Source organism: Triticum aestivum, chromosome 7B, assembly GCF_018294505.1.
Source record: "Triticum aestivum cultivar Chinese Spring chromosome 7B, IWGSC CS RefSeq v2.1, whole genome shotgun sequence".
NCBI classification, from domain to species: Eukaryota; Viridiplantae; Streptophyta; class Magnoliopsida; order Poales; family Poaceae; genus Triticum; species Triticum aestivum.
Window position 1 is genome coordinate 608,319,924 of NC_057813.1, and position 26,076 is coordinate 608,345,999.

General features: G+C 46.2%; 1 protein-coding gene across 2 annotated transcripts; it reads right to left on the bottom strand.

The window, feature by feature from the left end:
* Positions 1-14,509: 14,509 nt before the first annotated feature.
* On the bottom strand, positions 14,510-25,322 carry LOC123161154 (synaptotagmin-3). Of its 2 annotated transcripts, none has more exons than XM_044579000.1 (12): positions 24,901-25,322; positions 19,135-19,233; positions 18,947-18,997; positions 18,711-18,834; positions 18,123-18,241; positions 17,929-18,030; positions 17,732-17,806; positions 17,500-17,576; positions 16,694-16,943; positions 16,153-16,506; positions 15,021-15,152; positions 14,510-14,906 (listed from the first exon to the last, which is right to left on the bottom strand). In XM_044579000.1, exons 1-12 carry the CDS (start codon positions 25,006-25,008, stop codon positions 14,778-14,780), a joined length of 1,620 nt encoding a protein of 539 aa, XP_044434935.1. In that variant the 5' UTR covers positions 25,009-25,322; the 3' UTR covers positions 14,510-14,777. The 2 variants fall into 2 exon arrangements, with proteins under 2 accessions (XP_044434935.1, XP_044434934.1); XM_044578999.1 differs by lacking the exon at positions 24,901-25,322 and adding an exon at positions 22,263-22,820.
* Between the last annotated feature and the right edge of the window lie 754 nt (positions 25,323-26,076).

Below are 26,076 nucleotides of genomic sequence, written 5' to 3' on the forward strand. Positions count from 1 at the left end.
TCTTCGAAAGCGGCCTTGCTCTACTACCCCAGCTCCCCACGTGTCTGCATGTGCATCTTTTTCTACTCCCATCAGCTCTTCCAAAGCCACCTAAATTTTTAGTATTATTAGAGGTAAAGCTACTTCATGCATTCGAATCTAGGGCTTTGTTCAAACAACGAAGAAAGGGGGGAAAGTTGTAGCATGAATCTAGGACTTGATTCAAAGAGGAAATAATATGGTGAAAGTAGTAGAGACCGGATACCCAACCGGTCTCTTGGTTGAAAAGGGAAATAATGGGAAAACGCAGTACAAACTGGATAAGGAACAGATCTATTATTGGTTGAAAAAAGGATAGAAAGTGGCGGCTGGTGGACAAGTCAACAGAGTATGTCCAGGATTAGATTTGCTGCCATCACATAGTAAAAGGTCTCCAGGATTAGATTTGCTGCCCTCACATAGTAAAAGGTCTCAGGATTAGATTTGCTGCCCTCACATAGTAAAAGGTCTCAGGATTAGATTTGCTGCCCTCACATAGTAAAAGGTCTCAGGATTAGATTTGCTGCCCTCACATAGTAAAAGGCCTCCAGGATTAGATTTGCTGCCCTCACATAGTAAAAGGTCTCCAGGATTAGGTTTGCTGCCCTCACATAGCGTGAACAAGCTCGGCATCACCACTTTATGCCTCCTTGTAGGTACATTGTGCTGATGCGTCCACTGTCGCATGTCCTTATACCAACCTTTTGCTATTTTTTTGCGGGTAAACCAACCTTTTGCTGTAAGGGCGCATGTAAAATGAAGCGATCACACTGTTACCTTAGGGACATGTCTAACCAGTGTTATTGTTAATCTAATGCCTCCAGTGATAAGATGCAATTAAACTGTGTTACAAATGGCACTCCTGCTGTTTTCCCCAGTATGATAAGTAAGTTGCTCCTTTACGCTGCTGAGTGTCCTGGTGTCCCCACAGTCCCATGCCCTTAAACCAACTCTTTAGCTGTTGTTGATTTACTGTGTCTGGTAAACAAGCAATGCCACCATTAAAGTAATCCCATATCTGAGGAATCTCATTGTTGATCGTAATGCTTCTGGTAACATGAAGCATTGCTGACGTTTTAAAATTTCTACTGTCCTTGCGTGATTGCCATGAACATAATTAAGATGCTTCTTTTAATTTTGTGTATGTTTCGTATATTCTTATTTACCAGCAACTGTTTACTTTCTATTATTTTGTGCAGATAGGGATATCCATTTCACCTTGTTGCTATTGTGACCTTTTGGTGAACTGCACAAAACACTTTTTTTGGAATGAGTGTCTTGTGCAGTTCAACTAAAATGCCACGTGGGCAACATCTCTCAATTTTGGTGGAACTGCACAAAATGGTTAAACTAAAGTGAACCATGCTCTCCTGTCTCCTTGTTTGTGCTATGCAAACATGTTGTGCATACAGGAATACTCTACTACAGATGTTGTGACGGTCAAGAGCAACATCTCTCAATTTTGGTGGAACTACACAAAATGGTTCAACTAAAGCGAAATCATGTTCTCCTGTCTCCTTGCTTGTGCTATGCAAACATGCTGTGCAAACAGGAATACTCTACTACAGATGTTGTGAGCATTCGCCAAGTTCTTCAATTGTATGACATGGCTAGCCAAGATGGATTTAATCCCGATATTCACTTTATCAAAAGGCTCTAATGGGTTGGTTCTGAATCTTGCAAGCTGGGAATCAGTGAGATGTGTAGGCATCTTTGTTCTACTTATTATTTGAATCTTATTTGTTGGTTCTGAATCTTGCAAGCTGGGAATCAATGAGACGCGTAGGCATCTTTGTTGTACTTATTATTTGGATCTTATTTGTTGGTTCTGAATCTTGCAAGCTGGGAATCAATGAGATGTGTAGGCATCTTTGTTGTACTTATTATTTGGATCTTATTTGTTGGTTCTGAATCTTGCAAGCTGGGAAACATGGCATGATGATGCAGAGGACAGCAACCATAACAAACAATTCAAACTTGGTAGTATTATCTTTGTAAAAGTGCGACAAATGTGCTGATCGTGTGCGTCCTGAGAATAATAATTCTAATTGTTGTGCATGTTGATCCCGTGGCACTGATAGAACGAGCCAATGGATTGCTTGTTTTAAGTATAAATTTCTATTAAAGATAATTAAATTAAGTAAAGTGACCACTAACTCCTGTTATTACAGTACCAATACAGACCCGCTCGTGAACCGACGTGTGGCCGGAGTAGGTTTCTTAATGGAGGCGTTTGAATGCGCCGAGGGTGCATCTTCTGCCGGGCGTGCAGCGGACGAGGGGGGGTAGTAACTGTTATAGCCTGTACACACTCAGCTTACTGTTGAATCCAGTTCCCCAAGAGCTGAAAAACGAACTGTTGCCGCCGCCTACACACTCGTTCACTCGAAGAGACTCCAATGGCGATCCGAGGGGTGAGCCTGCTGGATATGGACTCCAGCAAGGAGTTAGTTCGCCGTTGAGTCCTATGGCTGCACCAAGTTGAATGTGATGTACACCAACGATAAGGACTCGGTGAAGCTCTGCCTCGCCTCAGTCCTATGGCTGCACCAGGTTCTGGAGCATTTGCCCGTTTCATCGGCAGCGCTGAATGCACCTTCGCTATGGTGGAGAGAAGGAAGAACGTGACGATTCGGCCATCTGGTGCAACAAGCTTGTCGACATCCAGAAGCAATACAAGATCATCGGCAACGGGTAGGAGAAGGACTCCGTGGTTGACCTCGCTGAGACCATCATCGACCCCTGATACGCCAACATGAAAGAACATGACCTGAACATGTGGGAGGTACCTATGAATCTAGCCTACATAACCTACACGGCCAAGGACGCATACGCATGCTACGACATGTACAGGTAGATCTTGGACATGAGGGCGTGTCTGCTTCCCGTAACCGACGAGTACACGGACAGCCGCAGTGTCATGATCAAGCGTGCCAGGAAGGTCTAGATGATGTACTTTATCTGTTTATAAGCACCTTTATCATCTGAGTGTTTCATGCATTAGCCTATGTGTCATAATTATCAGTTTTGTCCGAAATATTTCTTTCAAGAACCCATTAACCTGATTGCTTTTTTAGTGGCTATTTGCTTATGTATGTAAACTAGTTCACTTGTCCATAAAAAAACTAGTTCACTCGGCTGCCGTGCTTTGAATCTCCTTCCTCCCAACATATTCCTCTCCTCAGGTGGACCCAGCAGGTCTCTGAATTTTCTCCCACTTTCTTTTTCGACGTAAACTGAGTTTTCTCCCAGTACTTTCCCCTAGAACCAACTCAACAGTCCCACGTCTAGCCTAAATAATAATAATACCCCACGTACTATTAACTCATCAAATTAAAATGATATTTTATTTTGTAAGTTGAAAGTTCTTACAAAATAATAATAATTGTTTATATATAACTTGCCAAGTTAACTCCTAGTGATTGCGTACATAAGCTTGCAAAGATTTTACTGACGTGCAATCATGTGTTTATGTTTTTATAAAATTTCTCCGTCTAGCCCAACATGATATTTTCACCCAGCCCAGCAAGTCCGCGGATTTCAAGAAAAATGCAAATGGGATTTAAACAGGCTGCATAGATGCTACATCATTGTTTCACCCAGCCCACCAAATGGAGTAAAAAAACAAATGGACTGGCTGACATGTGGGCCAGTAGGTCGAAGCCTAAGAAGGCGTTGGATTTACATCCAACGACCGGCATTCTTCTTCAATCTCTCGTCTTCTTCCCCCAGCGCTGCCGGAACCGCCTGCTCCAGCCTTCCGCATCCAGCGGTGTTGTTTTGCGCTCCTCAGCGAAACGCTACCCCGCCGACGGCCAGGCCATCCCTCCACTCTGCACCTCCTGTTATTCTCTGCCGAGTGTAGGCCCACCCCGCACCCGAACCAGACAAGTTTCTCACTCCTCTCCGTCTGCGACTCCACTGCCGTGTCTTCCCCATCTCCGGGTCGTTCCAGTCTGGGGCCTTGCCGTCGTCCACCACCTCGGTGCACTCGGCGCGGCGTGGTCAATGTACGAGAGTCATCGGAAGAGGACTGTACGTGGAGAGCCTGACGGCTGGGACCCACGAGGTCCATGGTCGCACACAAGGAAAGTTCCTCCTTATTATGCACTGTACGTGCACTGTATTTGGGAAGGGCTTCTGTATTTTGCAAAAAAATGTCCCCCCCCCCCCGCTGACATGTCGGACCCACCAGCTATATCTTCGCACGCAAGGAAGTGCCTCCTTATTACGCACTAAAAAATGAATACCCCCTGCTAGCTGGGACCCACCATAGTGAGTGGCTGACTTATGGGCCTACTAAGTTGATGAGGACGGAGGGCTTTGTCAACTTAGTCAATATGGATGATTCTAGATCCAGTGACCGTACGATGTCCATCCAACGGCCATAGTGCTTCTTCAACCTCTGGTCTTCTTGCTCCAGCCGCCCAAAGCAGCACTGGTCGTGCCGCGTGCTCCTACCTCTCGTGTCCGGCTGTGATGCCGCGGAGGCCTCACCGCCCCCTACTACTCCCACCGTTGGCCCAGGGTATCCCTCTACTCACCCACACCCACTGTTATTCTGCGGCGATAGCAGCCTCACACCGCAGCCGAACCAGTGAACCCTCATACTCCTCTCCGCGTGGGCATCCACTGCCGCATCTTCCCCGGATCCTCGTCGTCCCCTTCCTCGGCCTCGCCGTCGTCCACCGCCTTGGTGCTCTCGGCGCGGCATGTTCAATATGGTCAACAACCGACTTCCATCGGAAGAGTACTGTACGTGGAGAGGCTGACAGCTGGGTCCCAGGCCACAGCCCAGTTTTTTTGTGATTTGCCAAGTAAGTCGCTTTGTCAGGCCTGTTGGGCTGCAAATCTTTCAAGACGAGGAGAGCTTCATTCGGCTGGCCGAGAAAATGGCCTGTCAGTAATGAGAAATGGGTTGTACATTTTTAAAACACATCAAACCGGCAATTAGTTTCAAATATCTTTTTTTCATTTTGAGATTTTAAATTACATTAATTTTTATGCATGGAGAATTTGTGTATATTGATATACATTTATTTTTAAAATCAGTTTGAATCTAAGTCGAAATTTCGGGATTAAAAACAGTTCGGACCGCACCGAAATATGCAAAATTTCGTATAATTTTTTAACCGTGGCCACAATATGGGCTGTAATGCTAACAAGAAGAATATGGGCTCCAAACAAAACCTTAAGAATTAGCAAATGGGCTGTAAATTATTAGAAATAATGGCAGATGGGTTGTATGCTGTTTTCCACAAATTTGAGGCTTTCCTAAAAAAAGGTTGACGCACAAGCAGTGATTGTTGGATGGCCATCCAATGAACGTCGTGCTTCTTCAATCTCTGCTCTTCCTGCTTCATCCACTCAAACAAGCGCCGGCGGGACTGCCCGCTCCCTCCTCCCCGCGGCCAGCTGTGCTGCCGCGCAGGCCTCACCGCCCCATCGTACTCCCATCGCTGGCCTAGCCATCCCTCTACTCACCCACACCTGTTGTTATTCTCCGGCAATGGCAGACGAACCAGTAAACCCTCGTTCAGTCGTACTCCCCTCAGCGTGGGAAACAACTGCGGAGTCTTCCCTGCCTCCGTGTTGTTCCCTTCCTAGGCCTCGTCGTCGTCCACCGCCCTGGTGCTCTCGGCGCGGCCTGCTCAACGTGGTCAACGACCGACATGCATCTGAAGTGGACTGTATGTGGAGATGCCGACAGCTGGGTCCACCGCCGCATGCAAGGAAATGCCTCCTTATTACGCGCAAAATAATGATTCCTCCACCTGACATCGGGGACCCACCGAAAGGGCCTCAGTATTTCGTGAAAAAAACGTTACCGCCGCTGACAGCTCAGACCCACTAGCTATATCTTCACACGCAAGGAAGTGCCTCCTTATTACGCACAATAAGATGAATACTCCCCCTGTTAGCTGGGACCCAGTATAGTGGCAGGCTGACTTGTGGGCCTACTAAGTTGACGGGGATGGAGGGCTTTGTCAACTTAGTCAATATGCACGATTCTAGCTCCAGTGACCGTACGATGTCCATCCAACGGCGTAGTGCTTCTTCAACCTCTGGTCTTCTTGCTCCAGCCGCCCAAACCAGCGCCGGTCGTGCCTCGTGCTCCTGCCTCCCATGGCCGGCTGCGATGCGGCGGAGGCCTCACCCCCCTACTACTCCTACCGCTGGCCAGGCCATCCCTCTACTCACCACACCCCCTGTTATTTTGCGGCGACGGCAGCCTCACCCCGCAGCGAACCAGTGAACCCTCGTACTCCTCTACGCGTGGGCATCCACTGCCGCGTCTTCCCCGGCTCCACATCGTCCCCATCCTAGGCCTCGCCGTCGTCCACTATCCTGGTGCTCTCGGCACGGCATGGTCAACGTGGTCAAGGAACGGCTTCCATCGGACGTGGACTGTACGTGGAGAGACTGACAGCTGGGTCCACGGCCGCAGCAAGGAAGTGCCTCCTTATTACGCGCAAAATAATTATTCCTCCACCTGACAGTGGGGACTCACCGGACGGGCCACCATATTTCGCGAAAAAAATGTTTCCCCTGACTGCTGGGACCCACCAGCTACACCTTCGCACGCAAGGAAGTGCGTCCGGGCAAAAAAAACAATTCGCCCCCTGACTGCTAGGACCCACCAGCTACATCTTCGCACGCAAGGAAGTGCCTGACAGTCGGGACCAACCTGGTCGAAGCGTACGTAGCGTTGTCATTCTGGTCGCGAATGTGTACGTACATACTGGTCGATGTAGAGGCGCGCACGTGTCGTAGATGTAGAGGCGCGCACGTGTCGTAGTAGAGGCGCGCACGTAGCATGTACACGTACGTACAGCGGCGAGGGTGCAAGAAAGAAAATACGGCCACGTACGTACATATGGGCAGGGTCTCGAACGCCTACTCGCGCATACATACATGGCTGGGTCGGAACGGAGAAACAGCGTCGTCGTCGTATTCATGGGGAGCCAACCGGCTGGGTCGGAACGGAATGCGTGGTCGTGTCCATCGGGAGGGTTTGGACGGAACAGGCGATGAAAACGAGGCCTGGCGTACCGCACAACGGAGGAAACGGCCTTGTGTTCGACCGGCCACGTTCGAAACGGGGTCCTGTTGATTGGGAGGGGCCTGGCGTACCGCAAAACGAAGGAAACGGACCTCCTACGGTCGAAACGGGGGTCCTGTTGATCGGGAGGGGTGTCACATACGGCAAAACGGACGAAACGGACCTCCTACGGTCGAAACGGGGGTCTTGTTCATCGGGAGGGGTGTGGCGTACCGCAGAATGGACGAAACGGACTTGTGTTGGAGCGCTACGGTCGGAACGGGGGGGTGTGGCGTACCGCAAAACGGGACTCCACGGGATATTGTTCATCTCCACCGTCGACCTCCTCCAGCCTCCACGGGCTACTGTCGACCTCCTCCAGCCTCCACGGGCTCCTGTTCATCCAGCCTCCACCGCGCGCTAGCTACTCCACCGGCTACTGTTCAACCACCCCTCCACGGGCACCCCTCCACCGTCTATTGTTCATCCATCCCTCCACACCACGGGGTCCTATTCAACCACCCCTCCACGGCCACCCCTCCACCGTCTACTATTCATCCAACCCTCCACACCACGGGTTCCTGTTCATCCAGAGGCAACGCCACCGCTCACTGTTCATCCAACCCCCCCCCCCCCGCAACGCTCACTGTTCATCCCAGAGGTAGCATCGATCGGCTTCAGTTAGCAGCAGTAGCGAAGGAATCGCTCCATCGGGTTCAGTTAACAGCCATCGATCGATCGCTCGGGTTCAGTAACGCGTAGCCTGCAGTGCAATCGCTCGAGTTCAGTTAGAGCCCAACGCCTTGCTCGGCTTTAGTTAGAGCCAACGCCTCGCACACACGCACGTACGTACGAGAGAAACGCGCATCGCTCCGCCCCCGACCTCCCACCGTAACCGGCAACTCCCCAAAATTTTCCTCCCCCTCGCTTCTACCACTGTTTTTTCGTCATGGACGGCCCAAAGAATGTCATGCAGCTGCGTCTCCGGCCCGCCCAGGATGAAAAGCCCATTTTCTGTCATGATTTTTTGTCATAGAAGTAGGAGCCCACCACATCTATGATGATACCGGGTTTTGTCACAATTATCGTCATAGAAGTGTCATATGTATGACAAGAAAAAAATTTGTTCGGCCCAAAATGTCACGGATGTGTCTTTTTTTTTGTAGTGTACGGTCATCACCGAGAGTGGTCCCGACTATTATCACTCCGGGATTGCCGGATCATAACACGTAGTAGGTGACTATAACTTGCAAGATCGGATCTAGAACATGGATATAATGGTGATAACATAAACGGTTCAGATCTGAAATCATGGCACCCGGGCCCAAAGTGACAAGCATTAAGCATGGCAAAGTCATAGCAATATCAATCTCAGAACATAGTGGATACTAGGGATCAAGCCCTAACAAAACTAACTTGATTACATGATGAATCTCATCCAACTCCTCACCGTCCAGCGAGCCTACGAAGGAATTACTCACTCCTAGTGGGGAGCATCATGGAATTGGCAATGGAGATGTGTTGGTGACGACGAAGATCGAAGATCCCCCTCTCCGGAGCCCCAAACGGACTCCAGATCTGCCTTCTTGAGGAAGAATAGGGCTTGGCGGCGGCTCCATCTCGTGAAACGCGATAATTCTTTCTTCCAGATTTTTTACTGGAAATATGGGATTTTATAGCGTCGGTTCAAGGGTCAGCAGGGCCACCAGGTGGGCAGCACCCACCAGGGCGCGCCTGGGGGCTAGCGCGCCCTGGCGAGTTGTGCCCACCCAGGTGCCCCCCTCAGGTCTATCCTAGCTCCAAAAATTGTCTTATTTGATATAAAAATCCTTGCAAAGTTTCCTTCCATTCAGAGAACTTTTATTTCTACACAAAAATAACACCATGTGCTGAAAACAGCGTTAGTCTGGGGTTAGTTTCATTCAAATCATGCAAATTACAGTCCAGAACAAGAGGAAAAGCGTTAGGAAAAGTAGATACATTGGAGATGTATCAATGCCCAAGTATCATTCACTAAGAGACTCATTTTGCACCTTAACTGGTTCTTGATTCCATCTCTTACATTTTGGGGGCATCCCTTGCTGAAGAAAATCGATGATTTCCCATTATTAATTCTTTGCCCTGAAGCACTGCACTAATGGTTCAGTAGGTTTGATACATGCTCTGCATCCTCCACACTAGCCTTAAAAAGCAACATGTTATCATCAGCAAACATAAGATGGTTAACCGCTGGAGCCGTGGGAGCTGATAACCCACAAGTATAGGGGATCGTTTGTAGCCTTTTTTGATAAATAAGAGTGTTGAACCCAACGAGGAGCTAAAGGCAGAACAAATATTCCCTCAAGTTCTATCGACCACCGATACAACTCTATGCACACTTGACGTTTGCTTTACCTAAAACAAGTATGAAACTATTTTGCAAGAATAAAACTACGAGTACTTTGCGAGCATAAAACTATGAATAAATTGCAAGGTAGTAAAAGTGGATAGCTTGTGTCAACAAGAAAGTCATTTGTCCCTAGGCAATCGATAACAAGTACCGGTAATCATTCTTGTAATTTTATATGAGGGAGAGGCATGAGCTAACATACTTTCTCTACTTGGATCATATGCACTTATGATTGGAACTCTAGCAAGCATCCGCAACTACTAAAGATCATTAAGGTCGTGAAACCCAACCATAGCATTAAGTATCAAGTCCTCTTTACTCCCATACGCCATACCCCACTTATCCACGTTTAGGCTACTGTCACCCCGCAACACTGACAATAAGGAAAGCATGAACATATTGCAACACCCTACAACGGGGGGACCTCACGTTTGCGCGAGAATGGAGGGCACCGTAGGACAGCACCAAAAATAAAATATACAATCATACCAACCAAGATCACGATTAACCCATAGGACAAAACGGATCTACTCAAACATCATAGGATAGCCAAATATCATTGGGAAATAATATATGGAGTTGAGCACCATGTTTAAGTAGAGATTACAGCAGGGAGAAGAGGTGTTACAACACTGCATAGAGGGGGAGAGAGTTGGTGTTGACAGTAGCAAGCTTGTTGATGAAGATCGCCGTCATGATCCTAACCCCGGCGGCGTTCCCGCGCCACCGGGAGAGAGGGGGAGAGAGCCCCCCTCTTCTTATTCATCCTTGGCCTCTCCCATAGATGGGAGGAGGATTCCTCCTCTGGTCCATGGCCTCCATGGCGGCGGAGGGGCAGGAGCCCATCCGAGATTGGATCTCCCTCTCTGTTCTCTTCTGTTTCGCGCTCTACTGATCTGGTCGAAAACCGTTTCTTATATACCTAGAGATCCGTAACTCCGATTGCGCTAATCTTTTTACATGATTTTTTCCAGATATAAGCTTCATTGCGCCTGAAGTAGAGATCCAACCGATGTTCGAGGAGGGCAGCACCCACCACCACGCGCCAAGGGCCTGGGGCGCGCCCTAGTGTATCATGGGCTGTGTGGGCCTCCGTTTGCGGTGATTCCAACTCCCAATCACAAATATTCCAAAATAATTCTCCGTAGAGTTTAATCATGTCTGGACTTCGTTTGATATGGATTTTCTGCGATACAAAAACATGCAACAAACAGGAACTGGCACTGGGCACTGGATAAGTAAGTTAGCCTAAATAAATCATATAAAAAGTTGCCAAAAGTATGTAAAAGTTGTATAATATTGGCATGAAACAATCACAAATTATAGATACGACATAGACGTATCAGGAGTCACCTTAATACCTTGCATAGATGACTGAGAACTGGATTTCAGGAGGCACTAAAGGCCCTCTGCTGCTATCGAGAATAGGTAAGGAGAGATACGATCTCCCTGCCGAATCCCTCTCGTAGGAGTGAAGCTCTCTAACTTTTCCCCATTAAACAAGAATTGAAAAAGAAATCGATGAAACCATAGCCATAACCATGTCAACCCAAGCCTGAGCAAAACCAAACTTATACATAATGGCTTGAAGATATGTCCACTCCAATCTGTCATAGGCTTTCATCATGTCTAGTTTCAAAGCACAGGCCCTTCGACCGGTTCCGCTTCATAAAGTGTAAGCATTCATAAGCACAACTAATGTTGTCTGTACTCAATCTCCCTGGAACGAAAGTTGACTGTTCTTCTAAAATTATCTCTCGTAACACAAGTTTTAACCTGTTTGCCACTACCTTCGAAGCTATCTTGTAGAGCACATTCCTAGACTAATAGGTATGAATTGGGATAGGAGTGTGGGATTATTCACCTTTGGTATCAACACAAGAATTGTTTCATTAATGTTTTTCGGGTTCTCTTCCCCCCTTACAAATTCTGAGAACTATATTTGTCACCTCATCTCCACAGACGTCCCAGTGCTTCTGATAAAATTGGGCAGGGAAGCCATATAGGCCTGGGGCTTTAGTGGGAAACATTTGGAAGAGTTATGTCTTAACCTCCTCTTGGGTATATGGGGCACATAGGTCCCTGTTCATAGCATATTTCACCTTCCTGGGTACATGATCAATTACCCATTGTATGTCCTGCACTCCCTCTGAAGTATAAAGATCCCGGTAGGAAGCATTTCCATTGATCTCAACTGGACCGGATCAGACAGCATTACTCCCAAGGAATTCTCCAAAGCTCGAGTAATGTTCTTCTTTCACCTCAGACTCGCACGGAGGTGAAAGAATTTCATGTTTTTGTCTTCTGAAGATAACCATTCAATCCGTGCCTGTTGCCTCCACATCATCTCTTCTCTATGATAAAGCTCAATCAACCTTTCATTAATCTTCAATTCCACATGCGAGGGCGCAGTACGCAGCGGATCACCCCGAAGCTCGTCTAATATTTTCTTTAGCTCTTTTATCTCCCTTCGGACACTGCCAAAAGACCTACTCCAGCTAGTTAGCCCCTTGGAAACCTGCACCAATTTGTCATGGAGCTACTGGACATAAAAACTGGGACCCGCCACTATCCACTCGGAGTTGATTGTTCTAGCTAGTTCATCATGCTTCTCCCACATGGTTTCATACTTGAAAGAAAATTTGACTCTATTGTCTTAGCCACGGCCTTGGTCAAGAAGGATCGGCCCATGGTCTGAGGTCGTTGCTGTTAGGTGCTCCAGGCTTGCTGATGGAAAACGTGCTAACCATTGTGCATTTACCAACCCTGTCTAGCCTGCAACTTGTATACATTCTTCTGGCCACCTTCTTTTCAAAGGTCCAAAAATGGCCCTTATAACCAATATCAATCAACATGCAAACATCTGTAGTTTCACGGAACACCTGTATTTGTGCATTGCTTTTGTTTTCAATACCCACATGTTCGTTTGGACGTAGAACCTCGATAAAATCCCCCATGCATAGCCATGGGAGAGAGCTCAAGGTGCTGATGTTTTTGAGAACTTCCCAAGTTTGGTGTCTCAAGTGAGTCTGAGACTCACCATAAAAACATGTCATCCGCCACATCTCCTGACCAGTTTCTTCAATTAATACATCAAGATGATAACAAGAATAAACCAAAATTTCAACTTTTATTGAATTGTTCCAAAAAATTCCTATTCCACTGCTTCTACCTCGACTATCAATTGCATAAGCTTTGTCATAACCCAAAGTACCAGCTAAAGCTTCTACCCTAGATCCCTCTATCTGAGTTTCGACAATACATAACAGGGTAGGGGCAAACTTCCTCGCGAAATCGCGAAGTTCTTGGTTTGTCCCGGCGTTGCCCGCACCGCGGCAGTTCTAGCAGAGGGTGCTCATTGGGGCTGGCGGCGCCCCTTGAGGGAGCCCACCAAATTCTTTGTTGCAGTACTTTTGATCTCTTTACCATCAATCCCTATTATGTACCTCTACGGATACCTCTTTGGTGGTGGGCTGATTAAACTACTCCCAGCTGGGACAAGTGCAAGCTCTTGTGGTTTTGGGTCTGTAGATGTCTTCCCTGGTGGCATGTTAGGGTTGCTGCCCGGCTCGTATCTTTATGTCCTCTTCCTGCTATTATCGTCCACTGCCATGTTTGATGAGTCCAGGGCCGGGTCTTCCGCCGCATCCGATGAAAGCCTAGTTGTATCCTCCCTGCTAGCGTTGCGGTTTGCTCCAGACTTGCCTCCTCTTCTTCCTCCTCGGTGTCTCCCGTTCTCACCTGGTCCTCTACCTATCCTCATGGTCCAGGTAGCTCGCAGGTCCTTGAAGACTAAAGCAGACTTGGGGTGGATCCCATCACCATGCTCCTTGAAAACATGCCCCAAGTGACCGCAGACTACACACCAATCAGGGAGCCTTTCATACTTGACCCTGTAGATCTGTCGCTGTTGGTTTCTGATAAGAGAAAGTGCATTCTTCAAGGGCTTGTGCACATCAATTTTGACCCAGACGCGATAGAAATTACCAGTAAAATCATGAGAAGCTATTTCACAGAACAGACCTCCCCAACTTTTGCTGCAAGAGTAGGAACCACGTGGGCAAAAAGATCCGGGACATCATGGATCTGAATAATCCATATGTCCAGGGTATCCAACTTGACTTGAGACGGCTGTGCCACTCCATCATAGGGGATATGATGACGGTGTTACCTCTAAAGTTCCATGGGCCCTCTTGCATTACTCTCTCCCAGTCCCCCGGGCTGCGGAATTGCATCGTGTACAGGTTTGTCTCCAGAGGCTTGAACTTGACATCCTGAGCTAGATCCCAAGCAGCTCTCATGTTTCTGAAAAACCAGCCCTGGCTATAGGGCTTATCGATGTGCACTCGCGCTATTGACAACCATCTTGCTGCATCTGCGGGCACAGATTCCTCATCGACCACGACATCGTCCATGTCGTCCTCCTGGAGGCCGAGCTCTGCCATTAGTTTCTCGATCTCTGATGCAGAAGTAGAGCCCCCGGCCGTAGCCGATCCGCTCGCAGCTTCCGCAGCCATGTTGCTAACCCTAACCCGATCTGATGAGACAAACAGGTTTTTGTGACGGAACCTAACCCGAACCGCCTGCAAACGAAGGTGCCAAGGCACAGAAACCCTGGACGGACCCCACGCAGACCGGCGGGAAGGAAGAAAGAGTGGATCTCAGCGGCGGCGGAAATCGCCTCCGAAAGGAAGAAACCCTAACTTGAGGGAAATCACGTACGCTTATAGCAAGAGTTAGTTTATCTTGGTTTGGGCCACAAATCCATCTTACCATCTTACACATGGGCCAAATAGATAAGCCGACGATTGCGCGAAGCCCACATGTCATTACTTGTATTCCTCCTGTTTCGAATGTTTGAATAAAATCGCTAGTTCACCTAAAAAAACATGTTGGCAATAAACGACTAGATTTTCTCTTGCGTTCCCCTCAAAAAAAAGGATTTTCTCTAAACGGCTAGATTTCTACCGGCTCTGTTCTCCACGTAAAGACCCAACCTCGAAGAGATGGCGCGTGATAAAAGGATGCCTGGAACAGAGGCGGCGCCTTTTATCATGGTATTACCAATAATATCATCCTCTCAAGAAAAGAAAAAAGATGTTAACAATACTAATTCACAGGACACACACATGACTATGCACATACACACACCAGGCCTGCGCACTGATGTTATACACAGACCGCACGCCAAAATCGCCGAATGGAGCAAAAACGGAAAATACATATACATGGACAGAAAGCTACAACAACTAACACCTCTCAGGGTGCACAGGGACTGTTGCCCCATAGGGTATATGGCAAAGCTATGCATGTCTGGGAAATGGAGGTTCAGACGGTGTTCCATTTGATTTCGAGCTGCAGCTTGCCGTTCCTGGAGTTGATGAGGTGGTACTTCTCGTTGATTCGCCCGTTGTTCACCACGTCCACCAGGTTGATGTTCACGTGCCCCAGCGACTCCTGCAAACCATACAACAACACGCGAGAAAGAAGCTCCGCCGGCGTCAGAGACTGAGAGGGAACGACGGCCGGCAAAGACAAGCTGTTAGGAAAGAAAAAGTGGGAGCAGCAAACCTGGGTGCGGAACGGGAGGAGCCTGCGGCGTCTGCTTCTGATCTCGATGTGGATCTTCTCGTCCATGGGGGCCTCGTCCACCACGAACTGGAACTCCTCGTTCCATCTCGGATCTCGAGCCTTCCTGATCACCTGCAAGTAAGGCACGTAACATCCTTGAATGGGTAGCCGGTGATAGAATCTGCGAATGTGGTGTGGCTTTTGGTACATGGACTGCAAGTTTATATTCAGAGGAGACACTTCCTAGATTAAAACGGGCTTTTGCATCCAGATGTGTCTGTTTTAATCCAGTAACTGTTTCCTCTGAATTTTTTATCCACAGTTGTTGCACAGACAAGGCGTCATGGACAGGATCTACGACCTGCTCTGCAGTCTGGACACTACTACGCAATGTGTTGTCATTAGCAATGTGAACCACTTTCTCGGTTAACTGTTGACACTTGGCAGCCCCCATGGACAGGATCTACAACCTGCTCTGCAGTCTGGACGCTACTACCGGATTCAGACACGGTTAACATATTTGTACGGTTATCTGCAACTTGACAGTCGAGCGATTCAGAACTGTCAACACTCAACACTTCAGCAGCCTAGCCCTTGTCAGTTACTACTACTGCTATCCCAAGTTTCCACTTGCAGAATGGATAACTGATAACAGGGACCTGGCTAAAAAGTCTGGCAACCCCCCTCTCAAAAATAGAGTAACAATTCTGTTTCTGCAAGCTGACATGCAGTGCTATTACGAAGAATTACCGCGCTTCTTCCATCCAGCACTGCATAATGATATATTGCTCTGTTCTGGCTAAACAAATCGAGCTATCAATTTCTGTTTAAGAACTGTTTCACTTGTTACGATCCTCCTAAAAATGCTACTACTAGTAATGGTATGTAGTTGCTCTAGGAAGCAACTGATGTATTAAATCATCTAATAACTAATATAATGGCAAGTATGGCAGATAGAACACTATGGATGTTTTAAGATGGTCGTTTGTCATCGTAAACTAGCCTTTCTGCAAACTGGAACTAATAACAACATGTGAGATAGGTTTGAACTTAAGAAACAGCTTTGCTAGGTTCGACAATTGTCATTGAAAAAATAAAATAATTCTATGGAAGTACCAAACTGAAAACTAACCTTAGTTTCCCTCTTTTCGCCCCTAAAAAGAACCACGGCATATGGATTAGTGTGACGCTTCCCTTCGACATCTTCTGCGTTTTCGACCGAAACTAACAGCACCCCACCACCGTCCGGGACATCCCTTTTTAAGCTGATATTGCCTTCACCATCTGAAATCAGAGGACTCGTGCTGTTTTCCTCTCTGAAAGGATCAAATGTCAGTTCCACGGCAAGCTTTCCTCTATTCTTCTTGTTTTGCTGATCATTTGGGTTCATGCTTCTGAGAAGGTCTAGTGTGAACAACTTGCTCTCGTAAGGAGTAAGCAAGCGGAGGGGAATCACTTGCACACCCATTTTATCATGCATTTTGACCTGCACAATCATAACAAGAGAACTGGTTAGTATCTGAATCTCTGGCAAGTTTTAAAGCAGAAAAACATAGCAAATGGACTATTTTTCAGAATGACAAGAAAACCTGTCTTCAGATCTATAGTATGTGGGTTTAAGAAATACATTAAAAATGACAGAAGGTAATTAAGTTGCATACAGCATGCTAAACCTTTTCCCAATCAAACATCTGGAGCTCGAGGACTTGTGTCTCAGGATTCTTGACAACGAGCCTGAAATGTTCGTTCCATTCAGGATTCAGGTTGCTCATCTTGACAGAGGTTTTCTTCGAGGGCAGTCTCTCGCCACTTAGCCGAAGCTTGACATAAGGATCAGATTTCCCAAGCAAGTCCATCTTGGGAAGATTCATGGCACGAACTACCTTAACATGCAATACTCCCACTGGTTTCTTTGTAGCACCACTGCAGCATGATTCAAATTTCGTATCAATAATTAATGCTCATATCCAAATTAAACCGGAAAAAAATCCGTAGGCAAGAATAATGCTTGTTTCAACTGTAAGAAAGTGTATAAATAGCATTTTAGCGATATAACTACCTTTCACCAAACAAAATAAGCATTTTAGCGATATAACTACCTTTCACCAAACAAAATAACCTATCTAATAGCTACCCCCACGGTTTCTTTCCTTGAATAAAGGTAAGTGCATATATGTTTATGCAAAACCCAAGGATCGCTGTTAAAATTTTCAATACTAAACTTTCACTCCTCCAGATATAATGTTACTTACAGTTTGAATAATGTGTGTGGAATATAATGACATCATATATTAATGTATCGTAATCAAGAGGGCTTGAATTCATACGTTGGTATGGAAGCAGGATATCAATACAATTTAGTTTTTTTTTTAGCATCAGTCACTCTTGACTTTGTATTAGCAGAAGGATATTCAAGTTGATATATAGCATAACTTTCACGACGGTAGGTACTTGTTCGGATATCATTAGAGAATATCACCTTGCTCCATCTAAAATAGGAACTTCTATAACCTTAGGCCAATGATACAGGATTGCAATTTGCTTTGATATTTGCTCCTGTGAAAGAGAAAGAATATAGTTAACTATGTAAGTCCAAATAGAACCAAGTATATATACCATCAGTAATGAGGTAGGAACTATGGAATTGTTCAGGAAGTTGTAATTCAGTGTCCACACAGTAAAATTATGCGAAGGAGTAAAATAACACCTACCTGGACAAACCGATACAAACCAGGAATCGCCATGACATCTCCACCCAGGAATTTCAATCCGAAGTCAACATGCGGCTTCATAATAATAGCAGTTGAGTCAGTTTTTTAGTGAAGTTGTTACGAACCTAGTTGATTGCTGCTTGCAAACATGATAGAAGTTGTGTGCACATCTGTACAGTAAAGAAACATATTTCTACCTTCTCCATTAGTGAAACACACACACTGGCAAAACAGGGAAAGCTTGGCACAAGTGGCTTCAGAGTCGCTCGTGGTGTCAGCATTATATGCAGATCCAAAAGCTGAAAATAGCAATATGATCACGTCAGAGGTTTGTATAATGAAAAGTACCTAAACACATCGTCTGTATAATGCAGGCAGGAACAAAACTGACCTGGGCGGATAATTTGAAAGAATGCACCTTCACATTCACAGTTACATTTGCTATGCTAGCCCACCGAATCACAGGTTCAATTACCAGTTCTTTTTCTCGCATTTCATAAACTTTAATTCCTGTTTGTTTAACCAAGGAAATGTAAAGGGAGATCATCAGACCAAACATCTTCAAACCCTACATGAGGATCAGGAGAAACGGTTGGAACTGAAGTAAAACAATCCTTCTATCCCCGGTTCGAAAATGTATAGGAACAGAAGTATAGAATGCATATCCAGATTCAAATTCTAGGGACAGTTGGCTTTACATGTTAATTTTTAACAAAAGGCCTCCTAAAATAATCTTATATTACGACTGAACGATGTTTGGTAAGTCCATTCCCATCACTAAAGTGAGACTGCAGTGAGGGATGAGTGCAGATTACAAGTTTGAATTGGCGTGTTAATTTAATCTACTCGTATATTTTAGTTGAGGTTTATAAGAATGAAAGGCCATTGTACTTTGTGTGGTAGGCATCATTTGAGGAGATAATCTTGTTGTCCCCACTGAAAGGATTGCATCAGAATAGGTTTAAAAGAAATTACAGACCTTGGAGTGTAGGTGGAAGAGCACCAAGTGTTAAGTTTCCAAATTCAATTGATTCTATGCCATATTTTCCAACATACTGATCACATATTGGCTTTGCTACACCTCTTATTATTTTGCATATCGCCTGTTATAAACAGAGGAGAACTATTAGGCTGATCATGTTTGTAACAAAAATTCACACATCATACAGATCAACGAAGCAATGAATAACACTCTAGAACATTCGTTAAAAGAACCTTATCCAGGAAAGGCCACATATCACAAATAAACTTGTTCATCCAATCAATCTGCAAAAATAAATGAAATGGCATGAGTTAGCCACTTGCAGTACTTTTGACAACATAACAAAGGTTGCATTACGGCAAATATAAAACTGAAACAACAATGGGTAAATAAATGACACTGTAGTGTGCCGAGTACAAACCCGTTCATAGTCTGGATACTTGACCCATAACGGAATGTCATGTACCATCGTCTGTAACGTCTCATAATCTAAATCTCGCAGAGGTCTAATGACAGGATCCTGCAAAAGTCAATCATGAAAAATCAGATTGGAATATAAATGCTGATCATTTTGCATAGTCTGACTATAAGAGAAACTGTCGACCGACCGCGATACACTGTCGTTAACTACACTAACAGTTTCATCTCGCATAGTTTCATAGTGAAACTGGGCTGTTTGTCGATTTGGTGTTAAAGATGTATGTAATTCCATTTCACATGAACTGCTAATAACTGGAACATCTGTCATATGTAGCCAATCACACAAATTACTTTGGCAGCATGTTCTTTAAATGTGTCAGGGGCCTTTAGGGTCGATACTGTCATACTGAACAGAGTTTCATTCAGCAAATAGCATGATCGAAAATACCCTAGTCTACTGAAACCTAACAAAAGGCCAATCTCAAATCGCGTACCAAGGGAAAAGAAGGGCACTAAAATCGTTTTCAGTCGTCGCGCCCGCCAACCTCCATCGGCGCCGGTGCGGTCACGAGTTGCTGGCCGCCTACGCCGTAATACCGATGTCGGCGCGACCGAGGCTGCGCGCGCCGGGGACTTGGATGCGCCACTCTTGTAGATGCCATCGTTGGCATGGACGAGGATCGGGAGGATGGGTGGAGCGCGGCGGGGCCGTCTAGATTGGAGCATCGCGCTCGGGACTCAGAGGGAGGGGTGGGCTTTGCGTGTTCAGGGAAGCGGTGGTTTTCCTCCTTTTCGAAAAAAAAAAAGGAAGCGGTGGTTGGTGGGCTATGCCTACTGCTCGGGGCCTTGTGTTTCCTTCCATTGCTGCTCATGCCGTGCCGGAGAAGACGATCGCCGAGGTGCGGAAGCCACGGCGGAGGGGGTGGGGGTGGGGAGAGAGAGGTGCGATTGAGGAGGAGCTGAGGTGGCAAATACGGGTGACATGTCAATCCACGTAAACAAGTTACTTTCCACGTCATCAAAAAATGGCAGAAAACCGCTTGGATTTTTTTTTTTGAGGCAACAACCGCTCGGAGGTGAAATGGCCCGATAGTATCCTCGCAAAAGAAATGGCCCGATAGAAAAGGAGTTTCAAAATTGTACTAAAATAATCCCTCTGTGTACTTATAAAAATTTCTAATTTAGATATATATAGACGCATTTTAGTGTACTTGTTCACTCTTTTCAGCCCGTATTTACTCTATATTAAAATACCTAAAACATATTACAATAGCGACTGGTGGGATTTGTTTTGAACATTTCTTTTTTTTGGGTATATACTAAATCCACGCTAAATTTCGTTTGGTACAGTGAGCGTGATCAAAACAGAGTTTTGGAGGTAGCACTGCTTGTTGGTGCGCCGGATTTCAGATAGTGTTTCTGAGTTTGTATTGGTAAACTGTAACACCAAAAAATTATTTTGGAGGAATAGACCCAAATTTATGCTGAAAAGAAAAACATGAACTTGTCCCAAAAGTCAAAACTTGATGGTTGTAAGGGCATGTACAATGGTTGATAAGGCGGTCTTATCTTAAGTCTTGCATGTATTTTAGAGATGACAAAAAAATATATCTACAATGGGTTATATCTTAGCCTTATCTTCAATAATTTGTCATTCCTTAAAACATGGTGAGACAAACTGTACTAAGAGATCATCTCTTGTCTTCTCTTAAATAAGAGAAGACAAGCCTTTTCTTATAAGTTCTCTCTCCTTCACCTCATCATTTATCCTACATGGCACTCCTAAGATAGCACCATTGTACATGCCCTAAAGTATGTGGGCTTTTGGCCCGGACTCATTTTTGACCCAAAATGGTCGTGGACTCTGGAATGTCAAGTTGGTATACCGCTCCAATTGCTGGCAAAGTGCAGTAGTCGTTACAAATTTTACTACCTTCAGTAACATAGATCGAGTCAGTGTAAAACAGGTGGCTATGACATCTGACTTTGCTTTTACTCAACGCCTTGGATTTGATTCTTTCTTTTCTTTTCTTCTCTGACGAAGCAAGCCATTATTCTTCTCAGCGAAAAGGTTTCAACAAAGTAGGCTGGATTTTCATGACGAATCCCCAAATTATACTCCCTCCATCCCAAAATTCTTGTCTTAGATTAGTCTAGATATGGTTGTATCTAATACTAAAATGTGACTTGATACATCTGTATTTAGACAAATCTAAAACAAGAATTTTGAACAGATGGTCCCTATGATCCTACCAAGAAAAGCAATATCATTTCAAAAAAAAAAGCAATACGACACCATCAACCGAAGCCGTTTCACATCACGCCGATCTATAATGGCGCCACGCGTTCATTTGTGTAGTCATCTGCAGGCTGCAGCAATCTGATCACTTCGCACCGAAAGCAATCGCTCCTCTTATAAACAACAAAGACCCCACGGGGATTTCGCACCGACGTGCATAGATTGGTCATATTTGTTCTCGAGTCCCGATCAACGTCAGCTCGCCGTCCTCCTCCTCCTTTGGAACTCGATCTGACCTCCTAGACAAACCTTGTAGAGCAATAGTCCCATCGTCGTCGGTTAAAGGGACCTGTCTGTCTACCTGGCCGGCAGTACGAGATCGATCGCTGACAGCCAGGAGAATACGGCAAAGTCGGAACCGGATACGCAAGCGAGCGGGCGGCAAGCTATGCCCGGATCGAGCTGGAGAATTGTACGTTTGCCAACCAACAGAAGGGACGACGACGTGCCTGGTCAGAGCAGGCGGAAGCACCTCGGCGACGCCACAGGGCTTTTTGAGCACGGCACGGCACGACGCACGACGCACGAACTGAAACTAGACTGGAGGACCGGACGCCGGCCCTATCCCGGCCCGCCACGTCCAATGGCGTCCCTGTCAAATCCATGGGAGTCGGTGATCACTGACCAGCTGCATGCACGGCCTCGACCGATCGGTAGATGTGCGTTGGCAGCTGGTAGGGGACTGGATTGCTAGGGGAGATCGAAGTGAACCTCTCGAACCGTGGTGTCATCACGGCACCATGATCGATCGGTCAGAGCTTATTGATTGATTAATCTGGCGACGGAACCACGGAAAGTGCACTGCGCGGGAGAGAGAAGGGGGTGGTCACCTGGGGGTGGCGACGAGGCGCGAAGAAGCGGAGGTAGACGAGGCAGGCGGCAGCGAGCCCGAGGGGCAGGCCGAGGCCGAAGCCGAGGAGGCCGCCAACGAGTCCCATCGTCGTCCACGCACCCGCATGGAGGTCACGAGCTAGCGCCGGCCGAGCCCGTCGGCAATGGGCCGCCGGGAGGCTCCTCCTCCGTGGCGTCGAACGGCGCCAAGCGAGCGGGGTTTCCCGTGTTTTTATGGGGCGGAGCGGGCGGCGAGTGGGATTCATACCTTTTTTTCTTGAGAACCACTTTTATTTTCTTAACGGAAATGGTTTCAACAACAATGTGCGGTGGACTCCTATAGCAAATTCCCAAGTTGGATTTTCACTCTTATCACATTTCAAGTATTCTATTCCCTCCTTTTCAGTTTAGTAGGTCATCTAAGAAATCTGGAATTTTCAGTTTGCATGGCCCACAATAACTCTTGGCTCTTTATTGGCTTGCTCATTTTGGCAATAGCAAGTACTACTAATTTCCAACTGCATTATCTTTTCTAAAAAAACTGAATTATCCCTAAAAAGTCCAAATGCATTATTTTTTTGGCAGGAAACTGCATTAACTTTTTTACATCGTACTAAAATAAAAGGCCTAGCCATATCTTGTTGGCAGTTGGTCAGAATTGATGACAACCGGGAAGCAAGCAAGCAAGCATGTAGAGCCAGATCGAGGAATATGGTAAAATGGGAATCGGATACGCAAGTCAGCAACCTGGAAAATGATTCTACTATAACAATAGGATGCTTATTTGTTGTGGGAGTGATGAATTATGTAAAAAAAACAAGTTTTATTACATTCTTTTGTTTTGAAAAATTATGAAAAAAAATCATATTAAAGAATGCACATAACTAGAAAAAGTCATTATGTGTTTTTTCACAATTCATGGATGATATCTTTTTCTTTAAAAAGGGAAAAAAATTGTACTTATACCCTACATATATTCTTTTTATTTTACAGGAAAAAACTAGCATTAGTTTTGTTTTGTTCTGCAGAAATTTGCTCTAGTTGTCGTCAATTCCTTTTGACTCTAGAAAGGCAAGTCGTCCAGTTAATATATTGCTTGATACTTAAACTGGCCATGGGCAACCCGGCCTGACAGCCCAAACACAAAGCCGACGGGTAGGGCCTGACTCGGGCTCCAAATAAGCCTGACAAACTGGCCCATAAGCCAAGAGAGCCTAAATGCCCAAAAACCGATCCTAATTGAAGTATAGCAATAGTAATATAAACCCTAAAAATATTTAAACTATTATTATTATTATTATTATTATTAAATAGGGAATAACCTTTATTATTTATTTCAGACAATGCCTAAGTTGTGATTTTAGGGCCGGTATTTTTAAAGCCCGTACTGAAAAAGCCCAGCCCAACAAATACGCAGGTGAATACTGAGTCCGCCCCAAAATGCTTGTCTTATATTTGTTTACATACAGATGTATTTAGACACATTTTAGTGTTAGATACATTTGTATCTAAACAAATCTAAGATAAGTTTTTTAGGACTGAGGTAATGCTCAATACAGATAAATCTGTGGCAAACGAGTATATTTGTTGGGAATCTTTTCAACTTATGTAACATAGCGTCACTGCAAAAGCTTTTGGTTATGACTTTTCTTAACTTCACATGGTGTATCTGATTCTTTCCTAGTACTATCCTTTTTTAATAAAGTAATCAATTCGGCTTTTTTCTTGAGAACCACTTTTTATCTTCTCAGCGGAAAAGGTTTCAACAATGTATTACGGTGGATTCCTATGGCAAGTTCCCAATTTAAATTTCCCCTCTATCCTATTTTGAGCGGACTCCACTCCCTCCTTTTCAGTTTATTAGTACAGGTCATCTAATTTTTTGGAATTTTCAGTTTGTGCGGCTCGCAATAACTCTCGGCTCTTTATTGGCTTCCTCATTTTGGCAATACCGCAAGTAGTAGCACTATTAATTCCAACTGCATTATCTCTTCTAAAGAAATTGCATTATCTCTAAATAATCCAAATGCATTAACTTTTTCAAATAAATTGCGGGGAAACTGCATTAATTTTTTACATCGTATAGTACTACTAAAATAAAGGGTCAGCCGCTGGGAGTTGGTCAGAATTGATGACGAATCAGCCGGGAAGCAAGCAAGCATGTAGGGGCAGATCGAGGAATATGGCAAACTGGGAATCGGATACGCAAGCCAGCAACCTGCTGGAAAATGGTTCGTCGCCAACTCGTGTGCCTGGTCAGAGCAGGAGAAAACCACCTGGCTAAGGCATGGACCTTCGAGCACCGCACGACTGAACTGGCCAGAGACTCATACGTCACATGATTTGGCAATATCCCACCGGAGTTGAAACTGTAGTAGACTAATCAAGACGTCCCTATCAGCCCAAATCCGATCGGGATGGGAGGATGGGGGCCGGTGACCGGCATGAACGCACGTATGGCGTCGGTCGGCGGCCACGGCTGAATTCCATCGATTTCTGTTCGTGCTGGTGCCTGCGGCGTGTGGGAGTGAATTGCTCGCGGAGACCGAAGCGCACTGATTGATCCGCGTTGTATGGTTGCAAGTTGCAACATGGTGATCCGTTGGAGGAGCTAGCAAATCGAGCGACGGAACTCACCTGGAGACGGCGGCGGGGCGCGAAGAAGCGGAGGTAGACGAGGTAGGCGGCGGCGAGCCCCAGGGGGAGGCCGAGGACGAAGCCGAGGATCCCGCCCACGAGTCCCATCGTCGTCCACGCGACCACGGACGCAGCACGCGCATGGAGATCACGAGCTCACGGCCAGTCACGTACGAGGCGCGCGCCGGAGATGGACGGGACGGCCGGTGGTGCGCGGTCCTCCTCGGCGGCGCCGGCCGCGTGCGCGCGCGCGCTCTTCCTCGGAGGCGTCGAACGGGGACAAGAGGCAAAGATCACGAGGACCAGCAAGGTAGGTAGCTAGCTAAGCAAGTGCTAGGATGCGCCAAGCGAGCGCCGAGCGGTGTTTGTTTATGGGAGGGAGGGAGCGGGCGGAGAGTGGGATGCGCGCGGCGGGGGATCGGAGGGAGGAGAGGATACGGGTGTCGGGCGTGGATTTTGTATGTGTGCGGGCGTGTCGCGGGCGCGCGCCGGCCGGCCGCGGGTGCCACCAGGCTCCAACCGCCCAAACGCTAAAATGCAAACTAGAGTTCAAGTAAAAGTTCTCCTTTTTTTAAGCAGTGTTCACACAAGATGCCACTTGCAGCGTCACAATTATGTCTAGCTCTGGCCCACGGCTCAAGAGAAGAAAGGGATAAAATCAAGCGGTCAGCTTCGTAAGCTAGTACTACAGACAAAGAATTGCAACCGATGAAAAGAAAGTGATAAATCTCACCGCAAGTCAGGTCACTTCTTATCATATTTTCGTACTCCCTCCGTCTAGATGGGTAAGTCATCTTAGATTGTGCACCGTGACCAAGGAGGAGGGAAAAACAAGAGACCTTAATGTTTATTTGCTAATTAATAGCATTGCATGCAATGAACTAACCACTGCATGTCATGTTTGGTAGTCTCAAGTCATTAAAAACATGCACACCCCTTGTCTTTTATTGGTTGATATGTGAAGAAACAAACAACGAGATAGAAGTTAATGCACCGCGTCTAAGTGTTTTGGGATTATTTGGTTTCGTAAGATGACTTACTCACCTAGCCGGAGGGAGTATTATTGACGATCTGATTTGCCCTTTTTTCAAGGACCGGAATAACGAGCGAACGTTCACTTCCAGGGGAGTCTTAGCGCGACGGAAGATACGCTCGCCAGGGAGGGAGGATCCTAAA

What these genes read in the sequence shown, in the direction of transcription:
- LOC123161154 (XM_044578999.1), bottom strand. Translation starts at nt 22,529, where the DNA reads ATGAATCCCACTCGCCGCCCGCTCCGCCCCATAAAAACACGGGAAACC. An exon ending in AGTATCCAGACTATGAACGG is followed by an intron (nt 18,998 to 19,134) that starts GTTTGTACTCGG and finishes TTATTTTTGCAG; the next exon opens with ATTGATTGGATGAACAAGTT. An exon ending in TCCTCCCGTTCCGCACCCAG is followed by an intron (nt 14,907 to 15,020) that starts GTTTGCTGCTCC and finishes TATGGTTTGCAG; the next exon opens with GAGTCGCTGGGGCACGTGAA.